At 37.5% G+C, this 15,936-nt stretch overlaps 1 protein-coding gene across 1 annotated transcript in view; it reads left to right on the plus strand.

Moving 5' to 3' along the window:
- Positions 1-15,936, plus strand: part of IBTK (inhibitor of Bruton tyrosine kinase) — a 56,736-nt gene that overhangs the window by 12,129 nt on the left and 28,671 nt on the right. The window contains exons 2-7 of the mRNA XM_063312677.1: positions 2,617-3,259; positions 3,950-4,046; positions 5,242-5,366; positions 11,162-11,272; positions 12,707-12,877; positions 14,951-15,068. Coding sequence (XP_063168747.1) covers positions 2,936-3,259; positions 3,950-4,046; positions 5,242-5,366; positions 11,162-11,272; positions 12,707-12,877; positions 14,951-15,068 — 946 coding nt within the window. The 5' untranslated portion in view covers positions 2,617-2,935. The remainder of the gene's footprint in view (positions 1-2,616; positions 3,260-3,949; positions 4,047-5,241; positions 5,367-11,161; positions 11,273-12,706; positions 12,878-14,950; positions 15,069-15,936) is intronic.

Genomic DNA, 15,936 nt, shown 5'->3' on the forward strand with positions numbered 1-15,936 from the left:
GTTTATATGGACTTTTTTCTTCTTTATTTTAATATAAGGGGGAGGAGTAGCTGTACTTACTGATTTTTATTATGTGTTAAAGTGGAATGACTTATAGAAATAATGTGGTGTTTTGGTTTAATATAGAGTAAGAGATAGATTATGGAAATTTTGTATATCCTTGCTGTTAAAAGTTGGATGCCACATCTTCCTGTAAATTTAATTTTTTTTCCTTCTCTTGCGTTTCTGCATTTTTTTAGTTTTTTTCTTTTGTTGTTGTTTTTATTGTTGTTTTTATTCTTTCCTTGAAATTTAATAAAATTTACTTTAAAAAAGGGAAAAGAACAAAAAGCAAAATGGATTATAACTGAAAATAAAGAAGGGACTACATTAGAGAAATAAGTTTACTTTGTTACTAGGCTCTTCAGCATGATATATACAGTATTGCTAAATTTTTACCTTGGATTTCTCTGTGTTGCAGCTCTCATTTTAATGTGGAAAAAAGGCTTTGTAAATTCAGTAGTCAGTATATTCCCCCTTTCCTTCACCATTATGGAATACGTGGGTAAATAATGATTTGGGACATTTATTACTAATGAACTGAGGCTAATGTCTAGGAGAGAAAATTAAAATATTGTCTTAATATGATCTATAGAAATGTATAGAATAGAACAGTGAATGAAGATGCAACTGAAGCAATAGACATGCATACAGCTATGTATATTTCTCAGAAAACTTTCACATCTATGTCAAGAATTTTCCCAATTTTGTATTATAATTGTTCATGAATATGATCAGTTTATTTGCCTCATATTTGGGATGAAAAATATACTTAAAATCTATCATAGATACCTACATATATAAATGTGGATAATTTGATCTTTTCCCCCTGAAAATTGCTAATTGTTATGATTGTATAACAATAGGTTGAAGCATTAGAGTGAACTCAGAGCTTTGTTGGCAGTGCTGGTGATGAGGTAGAAGATAATTGCTAGGAAGAAACAAGGAGTACATAGGCTGTATATGCCATATTTCCCAATTCATAATGCTGTTCAGATCTTCAGCATTCTCCCTACATTTCTGAAGATTTGAGTCTAGGGTTGTTACATCAATATTTTATACTCAATGGTATGCACATAGAACATATATACTCTGCTTGTTCTCACACATAGTGTCCTTTTTATATATCGAGATAACAAAATAACAGTACTAGACAATTTTCTTTTTAGGAAAGCTAGTTGAAAGGTGGTTGGGTTGTGGCTTCAGAGGCTTTTGGAGGAAATGGATTATCTAGGCCCTTTTCAGTCAAGTTTCACAGTGGGACATAGCACTGAGATAGCACTGGTTGCACTTGCTGGTGGCACCAAGACAGAGGTAGTGCAACCGTACTGATTCTCCTTATTTCTCAGCAGTTTTTGATACCATTAACCATGGTATCCTGGACTGATACAGGGATTCGGAATGGGAGACTATGTTGTGATGATTCTTCTCCTTTCTCTGTGATAGGGTCCAGTTGGTGTTGGTAGCAGGGAAAGATTGACCCAGAAACTCCTGGCATGTGGACTGGCTCAGGGCTCTTTCTTTTTTAACATCTACATGAAATTGCTGGTTGAGGTTCTCCAGTTTGAGGTCAGCTGTCATCAGTATGTTGATGGTGCCCAGTTGTACATCTTATACTTGGGCTGGCCAGGTGATACTGTCAAGTCTTGCCCCAGGGTCTGAAAGCTCTTCAGGTCCGGATGAGAAGAAACAGGCTGAAGCTCAAGACTGACAAGGCTGATGGGTGTAGGTATTTGGACTCCCCAAATCTAGAGATATTCCACCTTTAGTCCTGAATGGGGTTGTACTTCCCCTTTCAGGACTGGGGAGCAATTTTGGGGTCTTCACAGTTCTGCTCAAGCAACAGGCAGCAGCTGTGGCCAGAAAAGCCTTTACATAAATTCATCTAGTGCATCAGTTGCATCCATATCTGGACTGAGAGATCTTAGGACAGTCACTCATGCTTTGGTCACCTTGTGTTTGGACTATTGCAATATGCTGCACATGGGCCCTTGAAGACCACTCAGAAGTTCTGACTGATTCAGAATACAGCAGCATGGGCAGTTATGGAGATTGCCACAATATACCCCTGTAACAACTCTGCCTTGTGAGCTGCACTAGTTACCAGTACATTTCTGGGTGCAATTCAATGTGCTGGTTATCACCTATAAAGACCTCCATGACATAAGGCCTGATTATTTGAGGAACCATCTCTTTCCATACTTTCTACCCATACTATAAGATCAAGCAAAGTCAGCATGCTTCAGGTCCCATTATTAAACAGTATCATCTGATAGGAACGAGGAAGCAGGCCTTCTCTGTCACAGCACCTGCCCTCTGGAAAAACGTTCCATCAGAGATTCAGATCCCCCCCCCCCAAAAAAAACAATTGAAATGATCCCTTAGAACCTGGGTCATTCTCTAGGCTTTGGATAGAATGTGGGTGGACACTATGGGGGATGTTTGGTTTGGAAATGTTAGTGTTTTTTTCTGGATGAAGAAAGGAAAGAAAGAAAGAGAGAAAGAACAAACCTGTAACACTGCTATGTTAAATACTCTAATTTAATCTGTTTCCTTCCTCCACTCCTCTTCTTACAGGTCTCTCTTGCAATTATGGATATCTAAAAGAACTAGACAGAGTGGAGGGGGAGCCCCCCTCCCCACTCCATTTTTTGCTTTTTGGAAACATTTTTTAATTTTCTGGACAGTAATATGTTTTGTAGATTAAACATGAAGAAATGAACTCTGAATTTATATTGATAAAGTTATTTATTTTTTTAAGTATCAAGCCTTAATAGCACAAAGATTCCCATGGAAGCTGCTCAAAACTTGGAAATCATGAACTTGTGAAGAACAAGCAAAGCAAGAGTTTGCAGGGCCTTATCTTGCATAAAGGAACAGTTCAGTGGGGAATAAGATGAGTTCTTTGGTGCCTGATTGTACCTTGAAGTGTCGATCGCTACAGCATGCTTTAGATATTGTTTCAGTAGTGACTCGGGGAACTGAAGGTCAGATCAAAGCCTTTCTCACTTCTCACTGCTATAATGCTGCAACAAGCAAGGATGTGTTTGGCAGGAATGCCCTCCATATTGCCTCTTCCTGTGGTAAAAAAGGAGTGCTGGACTGGTTGGCAGAAACAAATGGAGTGGATTTGTTGGCAAAAGACAAGGAGTCGGGATGGACAGCTTTGCATCGTGGCATTTTCTATGGCCATATAGATTGTGCATGGTCATTATTAAAGGTATTTCACAGTTTTTATTAATATTGCAAATCTGTGCCAAGCGTGATGCCTTGAGAAATCAGTGGGCGAAAGAAAATTTTGCATGAACAAACATTGATTGCATTGTTGCCAGCTCCCCTGTAGTTAATCATTTTTTAATTTGCACATACCTTTTAGCTGTTTGCTGAAGTGCTAAATAAAGTATAACTGGATTGGTCTATTGACAAAATATTTAAGCAAAAATCCCAGTCCCCCCCCCCACAAATGCTGAAGAATTGAGAATGATTGGAAAGATATTTATTTCCCAATCAAGTAAGTGAAGTAGAGAGATACATGAGCTAATAAAAGATTCAGATTTGCTTCTTTTTTGTCTATTAAAATTGCTTTAAACTAGAGAGTAATTCTTGATTGTGTTATGTAGGCTGTATTTGCTAGCTACGCTATCAAATATCCCTACTTTATGGGTACGGTAATTAAATTTTGCCATAAGAAGTTAAGGAAAACTAAAGACAAAGTGTGGACGCAAAAATGAAAAAAAAAGATTAATGCTAGCAGCTGGTCAAGATTTATTTCTGCAATTAACAAGGAGGGGGGATGTCTAGTCAGATATCACAGCTTGGAGGATGGGTTTGTACATTATTCTATATGTGGATGATTATGCCTTAGTACAGAGCTTCTCATTTTCTTCATTTCTTTTCCCCTTGTTTTCAGCATGGTGTGAACTTATATGTGCAGGACAAAGAAGGCTTATCTGCTTTGGATCTTGTCATGAAAGACAGGCCGGCCTTTGTTACCTTCAAGAATACAGGTTGGTAATTGTAGTGAGAGGTTTGTTACACACTTGAACATAAATACAGAATTGTTTTTTGGCTGGTGGAAATAGATTCCGTACTTGATGAGTGCATTAAAAATATCTGTTGGATATAATAATAGTACCCCATTAGATGTTGAATATCCCTCCTTGGCACGTCTGGTCCTGAAGGCAGTTCTCATAATGTGTAGATACCATTAGGTAGTTTAACTTGTCAATTTTCAATCCATTATGGTGTCAGTTATTTGAAGGAGGCACACAAAGAAAGCAGTGATGCCAACATTTGGTGTTTGCTCTGCTTGAGCCAAGAGTTAATCTTCCTTTTACCCTAAAGCAGCAGTTTTTGATAATTCCAGTCTGAGGGTGTTGTTAAGTCATCTGATACGTTTTGGGGCCATCATTACGTATAATTGTTGCTGTTATTAAAATGGGTGAGGTTATAATCTAGTCTCTTTCCCTCAGCTTATGCTGAATTATCGTAGTATACTAAGACTTACTGTAGCATTAGGCACTTCTCGGCCTTTTGGCTAAAACCAAGTGTAGTGTATGCTGAATCTACATTTTTGTACCCTTCCAAATTCTGAAATTACATTTGTTTTTAAATGGAATAATCCATAGACTTTATCCAATAATAATGATAGCAACAACTACTACCATTACTACTACTTTATATGCCATCAAGTGGTATATACTGATTTGTTCTTTGGAACTTTTATGTTCTGTTTCTAGGCTTATCTTCTTTGCAAAGTATGTTAATTTCAAATAAATTGCACTTGCTTCGAAAAACACTGTTTTTAAAGTTCTGTTCTGTAATAAAAAAGTAAAGCTTTAGTACCAGTTCACCTTTGGGAGCATATTTTACAAAATGTACTTATAAGGTAAAATGTATTTGTATATATTATAAAAATTGAAAATACAACACTTGCTTTCATGAATAATGTCTGATTCAGCATCAATGGAATTATGTGTCTGGTTGTATTCTGGGTGTGTCTGTCTTTTAAGATGGTATTACCTTAATTTTGATTATGCAAATTATTGGGTGTATAATTTTTTACAGTAATACATTGTAATACAGATTAATGTTCTTAAATGTTATTTTGGAGATATGTGAGAAACAGTCATAAGCAGAAATAAAGTAAATATTTCATCCAGATGTCAAATGATATAGTTAGATCTTAACATTTTACTTTAGATCCCACCGATGTCTATACATGGGGAAACAACATCAATTTCACTTTAGGGCATGGTGGTCAGCAGAGTAGACACCATCCTGAGTTGGTGGATCTCTTTCCTCGAAACGGCATTTATATTAAACAGGTAATGCAGGCGTTGGGGAAAGTACTGCAGGGTGGGGGACTGGGGTGGTGGTGGCGGTAAGCCTTTGGCTGACCATAGAGGTTTGGGAGGAGTTTTTATAATTGTATAGCAGCTAGTTCTCTTTCTTCTTAGCAGGAATATTTGAAAGGAGTTGTGATATTCTTGTGATATCTGTTCCTTATTATACATCTGTGCCTAAACCAGTTTTCTTGCTTATTTCATTAATCCTTTAGTTTCTGATCCAGTCCTATCCTAAAACCCTTACCAAAAAGCAAATTCTTAGTACTTTTAGTTTATTCTCGCTTCTTGTATTGTAATAGGCAGTATCACCCCTCCTATCCCAATTTTACATGACTGCTAATTATCATCCTTAGGTTTGATTTAAAATTAAGTTCAGTTCAGTTATTTTTATGTTTTTAGTTTCTGACTACTCTAGCATTTTACTTTTTGTCACAGACACATTGTTTTGTGTGTAACTCGCAGAAACTTAATCAGGCATTAAGTACTTTGAAATGGGATTTCATTCAATGTAGTCTACTCACTGTAACTCTAGTTTCTACCGATCTCCAGTATGCTTATTTAGAGGGCACTTTTTAAATTTAACATTAACCACAATCCCTAGGGTGCCTCCAAAATACAAGAGTGGCAAGAAGCAAATCCCTTATTAATCCCCTCCTAAATCGGTATTAAGATTCAAACTATACGGATTTGTTTTTCTGAACTTGTGTGTTCCCTTTTTAGGCTTATCTTCTTTGTAAAGTATGCTAATTTCAAATAAATTGCACTATTCTCCCAAAACACTGTTTTTTAAGCTCTGTTTTGTAATAAAGAAGTAAAGGTCAGCTTTAGTGCCAGTTTGCCTTTAAAATACCAGTTTCTTTTAAAACAACGGCACACGAATTCTGCAGTCTGAAATTTGGCAGGTTTTCTCACTTTTTAAAAGGGCTCTTGTCACTGCAAATTTAATACAATTCTGGCAGAAAGCAGAAGCATTTTCCTGTTACTGAGAACATCAGCTTGGGAAAATAAACATAGGGATTTCTGGACCCACTGTTCTTACTCAGTCTGGACTGAAACTGGTTTTTACAAATCATTGAAATGGAATCTATATCCAGTCTTTCACTTGGTGCATTCTTAAATATAAAAGCCTTATTTGCAGATTATGATATAAACATAGCACTTTGAAAAATGTGAGAAACTTACATGCTGGCAACCAACTGAACATTGGATAAGTTCAATGAGATGACTGCTCATCTCATAAAGCTGTCTCTTAATGTTAATTAACTTCACCCTGAGATCTAAAGTTGATCCTTTGTATCTTAATATTTCAATCATTGTCTTAGAATTTTTAAGATGTAAGGCTTTGCTGATAATTTTCATCTAATCCATACTTACCAAGAAATGAAGACTTTTATTTCCATTGTGTTTGTGGACAAGGGGAAAAAGTTGAAAATGGACAAGCCAGCTAAGTGCTTTTTGGCTCTGTTAGCAGTTGTCATAACTTGGTTGGGATTGGGCTATGTGAAAACACAATAAGAGCCCTTGTAGTTTTGCATTCTGTATTGCACAGTGACCAACCAGATGTATTTAGGAGCTCCAACATCTGCTCAGTAGTTAAGTAGCTGGTATTTTAAGCATACTGCCTGTAATTCCAAAGGAAGCAAATAGTAATGATGGTTACTCCTTTGGGGGGGGAGATGGGCGGTAATAAAATTTGACAAACAAACAAATAAATAAAATAAATAGTACCCATTAAAGCTCATCTTCCATGAATTGATCTACTCCCTACAGGAGGTTGCGGTAGGGTAGTAACCATTCTCAATACAAATGGAGCTAAGATTCCAGTTAAATGAATTTTATTGCAGTATAAAATAGTAGACTAAATAGTAAATAAGCAGAGCAGAACAGAGCAACCTCCCTCATAACAGCTTACCTGCGCTGTCACTTACATACCTAGTTTCAAAAAGCAGATGTGCCAGCTTACAGGCTAGTATTTTTTTCTAAATGCCTTCCTGACTTTAGTCCTGCACCTGTGAGACCACTAAGGATGGTGTGGTGGGGGGACCCTTTAACTTTTATATTTCTAATGCAGAGAAGAACAGTTTCTATCATGGCAGTTTGCACTGCCACCCTCCCCTTTTATAACTATCTAAATTCCTGGCCATCTGGTGGTAGCACTGAATTTCATTTTAACTGCTTGTTGGGTGAGTACTTTTTTTTAATTGGTCTGTCTGAATTTAGTTTTAATGGTTGACTCTAAGTTATACCTTGGTAAAAGATGGGGGGAAAAAGTCTCTGTTTACATTTTCTATATCATACATGATTTAATGAGATTTAATATACTAATGTCTTAACTCCTTATACCCATCTTTGCTCCAGGTTACAGTAAAAAGCCCCAGTTGCTTTTTCAAATGGGAATTGCTTTCATCATGTGGGAGCTGTTTTTTTACAACTTTTTCAGCTCTGCAGTATATTTTTTAAATGTCTTCATTGGTTAGATTTAGATCCTGCCTTCCTTCCAGGGGCTCAAGGCAGCATAGGTAGCGTTCCCTTCTTCATTTTTTTCCTCAAAGGCAACCCTCTGAAATAGGTTGGCCTGAGAGGTGATTGGCCCAAAGTCACTCGGTGAGTTTCTGTGGCCGAGGGTGACCCTGAACTTGTCTCCCAGGTCCTTGTCCAGCACTTTAACCATTACTCTATATTGATCCTTTTTTAGGGGTGGTCACCAATACAGTACTGTATATAGTATTCCAAGTGTATTCTCTCTGTTATTTATTTGATGGTATTAGAGTTTTAGCTGTTTTATTTTCAGTCAGTCCCTAATTATTCCAAGTGTGGAATTTTTATAGCAGCCACCTAGTGTGTTGGCACTTTGATTGAGCTGTCTTTTAGTCCAGACTCCCTTTCTTCTTCAATCATTGCCCTCTCATATCCCATTACTGTATATGAGAAGTTTGGATACGTTGTGCAGTGGGCATCGCTTTGAACTTGCTTACATTGAACTACATTTACCATTTTGCTCATAAATCACTTTCTTGTCCTTTTGGAATTCATGGCATTTTTCTTGATCTTAGGTGTATATTCTAGCCAAGCAGTTATTGATGTAGATTTCAGTAAGCTTCAAGCATCCTGGGAAGACTTGATCCTCTTGACTTTACTTTTCAACTTTGTTTTTACCAGTCCCCTCATTTTTTTGGTTGGGGTGAAATTTTCTCTTTTGAATTCTAACAAAACTCCATTGAATTATATGCACATTGAATATGCTAGCATTATGATCAGATACAGTCTCCTAAAAAATAAGTACTTGTCCTCTTGTTATCTATGGACTCATTATCTGTAGTTCTGGTATCTGTGACTGGTAGAGACCCCAGTATATTTGTACAGGCTTTTTTAGCATATCTGCAGATTTGGCTTGTTTTTTGTTGTGTGTGAAAGGATGGGCAGGTTTCTTTGTGCATGTGTGAAGTACATTTTTTAGGGCAGAGGGTTAGATCACTTGTGCAGTATATCAGTATTTGCTTCTTATTTTCTCCTTCATTGCTTGGTTGTGGTAGATCTCACTGAGTCAGCCTGGTTATGAGACCTTCTGTGACTTTTCTATCTCCCATACACACAATATCTCCTGTGTCACTGGCTGCCACGTAAACATATTCTTCAAAAACTTCTCTCTCCCCACCCTCCCCTAAATGTATCTTGTGTGGTGGCAGCTAAGAAACGCATGATGAAATTTTTGTTTCATCAGTCCAAAACACTTTGGACTGATATATTTAGAACATTTATCAAGGTTTTCTTTTGCCTATTTGAAACAATAACTTTTGTGAAGACATCAGAGAAAGGTTTTCTGACAATTCTCTTCTATAGAATTCTGTTTTATAAGCAATGCTGTACTTGTGGACAACTATTCTAGTGTCAGCTAAACTTTTCAGCAGATGATTTTCATTCATTTGTGGGGTCTGTTTTGCATATCTGACCAGTTTTCAAGTAATTCTAGTAGAGATTTTTCTTGGTCTCCAGATCTTGCCATGACTTCAACAATTTCATGTAATCTTACCAATGTTGCTTATAGTTGAAATTGCTAACTGGAAACATTTAATGGTGTTATAGTCATTTTCTGCTTTGTAAGAGTGAATTATCTTTATTTACAATGCTGAGACAACTGCTTAGAGGAGCTTATGGTTGTTAAAATTAGACAAAACAGCCATCACAGCCTGAGAAGTTAAAAGTCAAAGTACTTTTTCAACAGTGGAAATGTCTTCACCTGGCTAGTTATATAGTAGGCCTAATGAATCAATCACTTTTTGCAGCCTTATTAAGAACCTTGTGGAAGGAAGGAAGGAAGGAAGGAAGGAAGGAAGGAAGGAAGGAAGGAAGGAAGGAAGGAAGGAAGGAAGGAAGGAAGGAAGGGAGGGAGGGAGGGAGGGAGGGAGGGAGGGAGGGAGGGAGGGAGGGAGGGAGGGAGGGAGGGAGGGAGGGAGGGAGGGAGGGAGGGAACAAACTGTAAATTTCCACATCTGCACATACTCAGTCTTTTCTTATTTTGAATCTGTAAACAGCTGCACTTAAACATGCATTCAGATTTGCAGAAAGATCATATTTAATGTTGTATCATGTATAGGCTGTGCCAGTTTCTGTTCACATAGGAATCCATTGAAACATAAAGTTTGGTTCTCTGACTTCTCTGTATAACTGTGGCTGAGTATCAGCATACCAGTGGTACTTCACCTTGAATCAACAGATCACCTTTTCTAGCAGATGTTAAATAACATGGGGAAAAAGATCAGGTTTTATGGCACCTCACATTGAAGTAATTGTAGGCTTAATTGCTCCTCCCCCGTAATTTCTAACAGGAAGTGCCCACTTGGGTAGAGCCAATCCACCATAACACAGTTCCTCCAATCTCCATTCCTTGCAGGCGGATATGGTGGTCAGTGGTGTCAATAAGACTAGGAGGGGGACACTTCCCCCATCTGGGCTTTGGCAAAGGTCATTCATCAGAGTGACCAGTGCTACTTCTGCTCCATGTCTGGACCTGAATCCTGACTGAAAAGAGTTCAGATAATCTGTTTCCTTTAGGATCTTCCCTACCCTCTCGGCAACCTTCTCTTAAAAGACTGGGCAGTAGTTGTTCACTAGGGTTAAACTGAGAGATGGCTTCTTCAAGAGAGGGCATACCTCCAGGAGAGAGATTGGCATCTCATCCTCCCTCAAAGAGGCATTTATTGCCTCTTGAATCCAGTCCTCCACATCTCACTGGCTATCTGAAGGTACAGCCAGAGATGGCAGAGCTCATGCTACAGAGCACTGTTTACTTCCTTAGGTGGATATGTAGGAAATGATCTGTTGCTACAGGTTTTCAGATTCATGCATAAAGTTATACTCTTGCCTTGGTAATTTCTGTGTCATTTGTTAAAATCATTTGAAAAATATTAAAGACAATTGTTTTTAAAGTATCTATTTTTCTTATGTAACTTTTTCCTGTAATACAGTAAAAATAGTAAGTGGTTCTGTATGTAGGCATCCAGTATTATAAATGTAGAATGTGCAGTTTATTTAAATTTGTTTAGTATATATTCATTTAAAATCAGACTGATGCATGATTTCTTTCTGCATTATTACAAAGACTGCCCAGAGTCCCTCCTTGTGGGGGGAGATGGGCAGTGATAAAAATTTGATAGATAGATAGATAAATGAATAAATAAATAAATAAATAAATAAATAATTTAAATATCAAATTACTTTGCAAAAATTAGCTAGGTGCAATTCAAGTCCTCACTTTTTTTTATCTCTCTCCTTAGGTAGTACTCTGCAAATTTCACTCTGTGTTCCTTTCCCAGAAGGGACATGTTTACACCTGTGGACATGGTCAAGGAGGACGCTTGGGGCATGGTGACGAACAGACTTGCTTGGTATTCTAAAACTAATAACTTAGGTTATGAAAAAATAATTGGTTTTCAGAGATAGTATCAGATCCACTAGGATATATACACAGGGCTTCTGATTTCTTTTTAAAAAGTGGCTATTTTGCAGATACCGAAAATGTGTTTCTGTTTAATGTAGTCTGCTTTAAACATGAATATTATAACTTTAATTGCATAACCAGAACGTCATGTACACAGACATGGATAACCTGTTATCCACAACTTGAGAACCATCAGATGCTGACTGTTATTCCATGATGATGGAAATAGTCCAGTGTAGTTGGAGGATACAAGGTTGTCTTATACTATTAAAATACCTTTTTAATAGTAAACTAGTAAACTGTTTATGTACACAGAGATACAGTATACAAGCAAATATATATACACATGTATATATATATCTACTGTACATACCCATTGTCATGCTCCCTGATCAGATGTTCTCAGAACACCTTACCGTACTTGCATCCATTGTGGTCCAACCCATGTCAGCCTGCGAGTCAACCTGATGGGAGGGGGAGCATGCTTGGAGTGGGAATCATCTTGTTTGGGCTAATTGCTCCTTGCACCAAGGTATACACAAAGAACTGTTACAACCATCTACTGGCACGAGAAGGAGGGGCACGTAGCTAAGTGGGCAGTGCGGGGGATTTGAAGTTACTGTCATTTTAAAATGTAGAAATGTGTGGGAAATTTCATTTGGAACTTTTTGCCTCTGTACTGAATGCTGTGCTTCATTAAAATAGATGTATAAGCAGAAGCTTATGAGTCGTAACTGAATGAATGCATGAGTGTTCCAGTCATCACACCCATATATACACCTACATATACACTTCTTGAAGAAATTAGGGGATGCTGTAATTCTAATTTTAGTGGGTAGTTTGTATTAAACTTTTTTGATGTTTGGTTAGAGATTGGCTTGGTAATTGATTCCACAAATAATAAACTCTTTTCACTATTAACGAGTTCTCAAATTATTTGGTAGTGAACATGAATTAAGGAATAATCTTGGATAATGTTTTGAGAGGTAGCCATGGAGGAGTATTTTGCAGCAAATCATACTTTAAAATTAACAAATTTATTAGAATATAATGAAAACCCTATTAGGACATTTAGTCAGTTTCCAGTGTAGATGGGTTATATTACAGAAAAAAACAAGAGAGCTTTGTAGTACATTCAGAAATTTACTTTTCTCCACAAAAGCTTGTATTGTAATAACAGTATCATTACAGGGTGTCCTACAATTCTTTGACATATTTATAAAGACTAAGGATGATATTAGGACTGTTGGAGACACAATATGTATGTTACGTAAAATACTACTTTTGAAGATGATTTTGCTTGGGTTCTAGATAACAAACCTCCTAATTGAGAGAGATGTGGCTTGAAACATTGAAGGTGACATTTTCTTCTCTGTCTTAGATTCCTAGACTGGTAGAAAGCTTGGTGGTTCATCAGTGTTCTCAAGTGGCAGCAGCTAAAGATCATACACTTGTACTAACAGAAGATGGATGTCTGTATGCCTTTGGCATCAATACTTTTCATCAGCTTGGTATACTTCCTCCTCCTCCTAACTGCAGTGTTCCCAGACAGGTAAAATAACCTTCTTACTAAGAAGGTGCTTTAGGTTTGCCTATACATTTGTATGTGCATGTATAATGTATGCATACCTGTGGGCATGAACATACTGCCATATATATGCACTTTCATATATCAGATGTAGAGCCCATAGTACTGTGTGATATTATTTATTTTATGGTATTTATATTCTGCTCTATTATAAAAACTGTAGACAGTTCACAAAGCCTATTCGTTGAAGGATAATAAAACCATGTTCCAGCACAATATACATATATAAAATCCAGAATTAAAATTTAACTCACAAGCAATTAGAATGAAATGCAGCAGCTAGATATTAATCTCTGAAATCTTATCTGAAAGGCTAACTTTTAATCGCTTTCCTAAAGATAGCAAATACAGGTAGTCGCTCTCTGAGTGAGATGGGCAGTGAATAAATTTGATATATAAATAAATAAATAAAAATAAATATAAACAGTCCTCACTTATCTCCCGCTATTGGGGCTAGCAACTCCATTGCTAAGCGACACAGTCATAAATTGAAAAATGCAACCATGCCCAACTTATGACAGCAGTTCATCAGTTTGTGCTGGGGTCATTAAGCGTGATGTCATATGACCACAACTTGCGACTTCCTGCTGGCTTTCCCATTGACGTTGCTTGTCGGGAGCCAGCTGTGAAGGTCGCAAATGGTGATTACGTGACCAAGGAATGCTGTGACCATCATAAATGCATGCTGGTTGCTGAGCACCCAAATCGCAATCATGTGACTGCGGGGATGCTGTGATGGCCACAACTTCAAGGACCGGTCATAAGTCTCTTTGTTCAGTGCTGTCATAACTTTGGTTGCTGAACAAGTGGTCAGTAAGTGAGGACTACCTGCATGGGGACTCTTTGGATCTTGGAGGAGGAGATTTATTACAGAGGATGGGGATAGCAACAGAGAAGAACTTCTTCTGGGCTCCAGCCTTCTTTCCTTTTGGGTGGATGGAGCTTATATGATCCCTTCCCATGTGGAATGGGCAAGACAGTTCGAATCACTATGATTCGTGCTACAGTTGAGGGAAAGTTATGAATAGATCAGTTAATGATTAGAACTTAGTTTTCTTTTAATACATTTATCATCCCAGATTTATGAATGGGCTGTAGAAATATAATTTCAGCTATCAAATGTTGCTTACAAGACAACTTGCCCTCAAGGCAATTGGTGTAGTGGTTAAGGTGCTGGGTTAGAAAACAAAAGACTGAGTTCTAGTCCTCCCTTAGGTCTGAAAGCCAGCTGGGTAACTTTGGGTCAGTCACTCTCAGCCAACCTGCCTCACAGGGTTGTTACAGGAAGAGGGAGCAGTAGGTATGTACACTGCCTTGAATGATGAAAAATGAAGCAGGATAAAAATCTAATAATAAATAAAAAAAATTGAAGCAACGTGTCCCCCAGAAGGCTTGGTATGGCTGCTTCAAAGTTTTCCCTGGTTGCTTTTGCATGCACAGGCAGCACTTCTACTGGGTCCGACAGGGAAATTAAGTGACTGCATGCATGCTCACGCGCGCGCGCACACACACACAAACACAGGAAGACAATGGGGAAAAGCTGCTTTGAAGGCTTTGCTGTGCTGAGCTTCTGTTTTGAGTGCTTTGCAGAATCCTATTAAGCAAGCTTTTTATTGTGATTAACATCATTTTTGGTGCTTTTAATCTAAGCATGAGCCAAGCAGATGACAACAATAAAATATTAAAGCACATAGCAATCTGAGGGAATGTTGCAAGCACTTGTGAAAGCTGTCTTTAACAATTAGAGTTCTTCAAGGTCACTGAAAGATGTCCAAGCCTGTTGGATGAAAAATGTTTCTCTCTGACATCTAAAGCTAAAAAGAGATTGCTTGGCAACTTTCCCTGAGAAGGGAATTCCAGAGTTGTGGTGTCACTATTGCAGTGTTCACATTTCTTTTGTCAGTGGTTGGTCTAATAATGTGTTCTTAGTTTTTGCATTTATGAATTAAAATGCCCTTGTCTTCATGTTCTTTAGATGCATGGCTAAGCTAATTTGATTCATTACACCTGTATGTATGTCTGGGCTTTTGTATACAGGTTCAAGCAAAAAATCTTAAAGGAAGGACAGTGATTGGTGTGGCTGCAGGCAGGTTCCATTCAGTACTGTGGACCAAAGAAGCAGTCTATACAATGGGACTGAATGGTGGACAGTTAGGTGAGATGTAATTAAAATATTTGAGTGTTTGGGGGAAAATCTCTTAAACCTTGCTGTTCTTTTTAGAATCTACTTGCTGTATCGCTAATAAGATGTCTCAGTTGAAATGTATTTTAAGCAATGCTGTTAATGACTGAAACTAACTATGCTCTTGGGAAATTGCTGATTTTTTCATATTGGAGTTTTCCTCTTAGTTATTTGATTTTGGTTACTGTCTAGCCCTCTTTATGTATTTTGCCTGCAGAATGTGCATGCCTGCCCACCCCCACAAAAGGAAGGATTATTCTAACAATTCCTCCCATCTTAATTCCCAGAATGTAAATACCCTTAATGTTGCATACAGAATTTTGTAATTAAATAAAATTGAACTTCAGCATTTTCAATTTAGGAGCTACATAATCCATGGAGCATAGGTACAAATTTTAGAAAAACTTACAAGGTTTCTTGAAAGAGCATGTGGGTTTAGTCTGTAGATTTGACAATGGATTCAGACTGGTAAAGGTTGCATTATGAACTGTATGAATCCATATAGCTGTAAGATTCCTTTCAAATAAATGTGCTCCAGGTAAAGGTAAACATATTGACCATATTAGCAGTAAAGTTTTGTTTGTAAAATGTTTTAATACAATTTGATCCTCCCTATAAGGCTGGCTTTTAGTGATATATTAAGCAGACTATTGTGCAATTATTCAGTTAATAAACAGATTTTGTGACCATCTTTCCATGCTGTAATCCAGAATTCCGTAAACTTTTCCAATGTTCTATTTTAATATGGTCTTCATTACAAATAATCTGTCTTTGGCAGGAAGACCCTGGAACATTGTTACTGATCAGAAAAAATAAGTGCCGAGTTTGGTGGGATAGTGGA

This window comes from Candoia aspera, chromosome 1, assembly GCF_035149785.1.
Source record: "Candoia aspera isolate rCanAsp1 chromosome 1, rCanAsp1.hap2, whole genome shotgun sequence".
Taxonomy (NCBI): Eukaryota; Metazoa; Chordata; class Lepidosauria; order Squamata; family Boidae; genus Candoia; species Candoia aspera.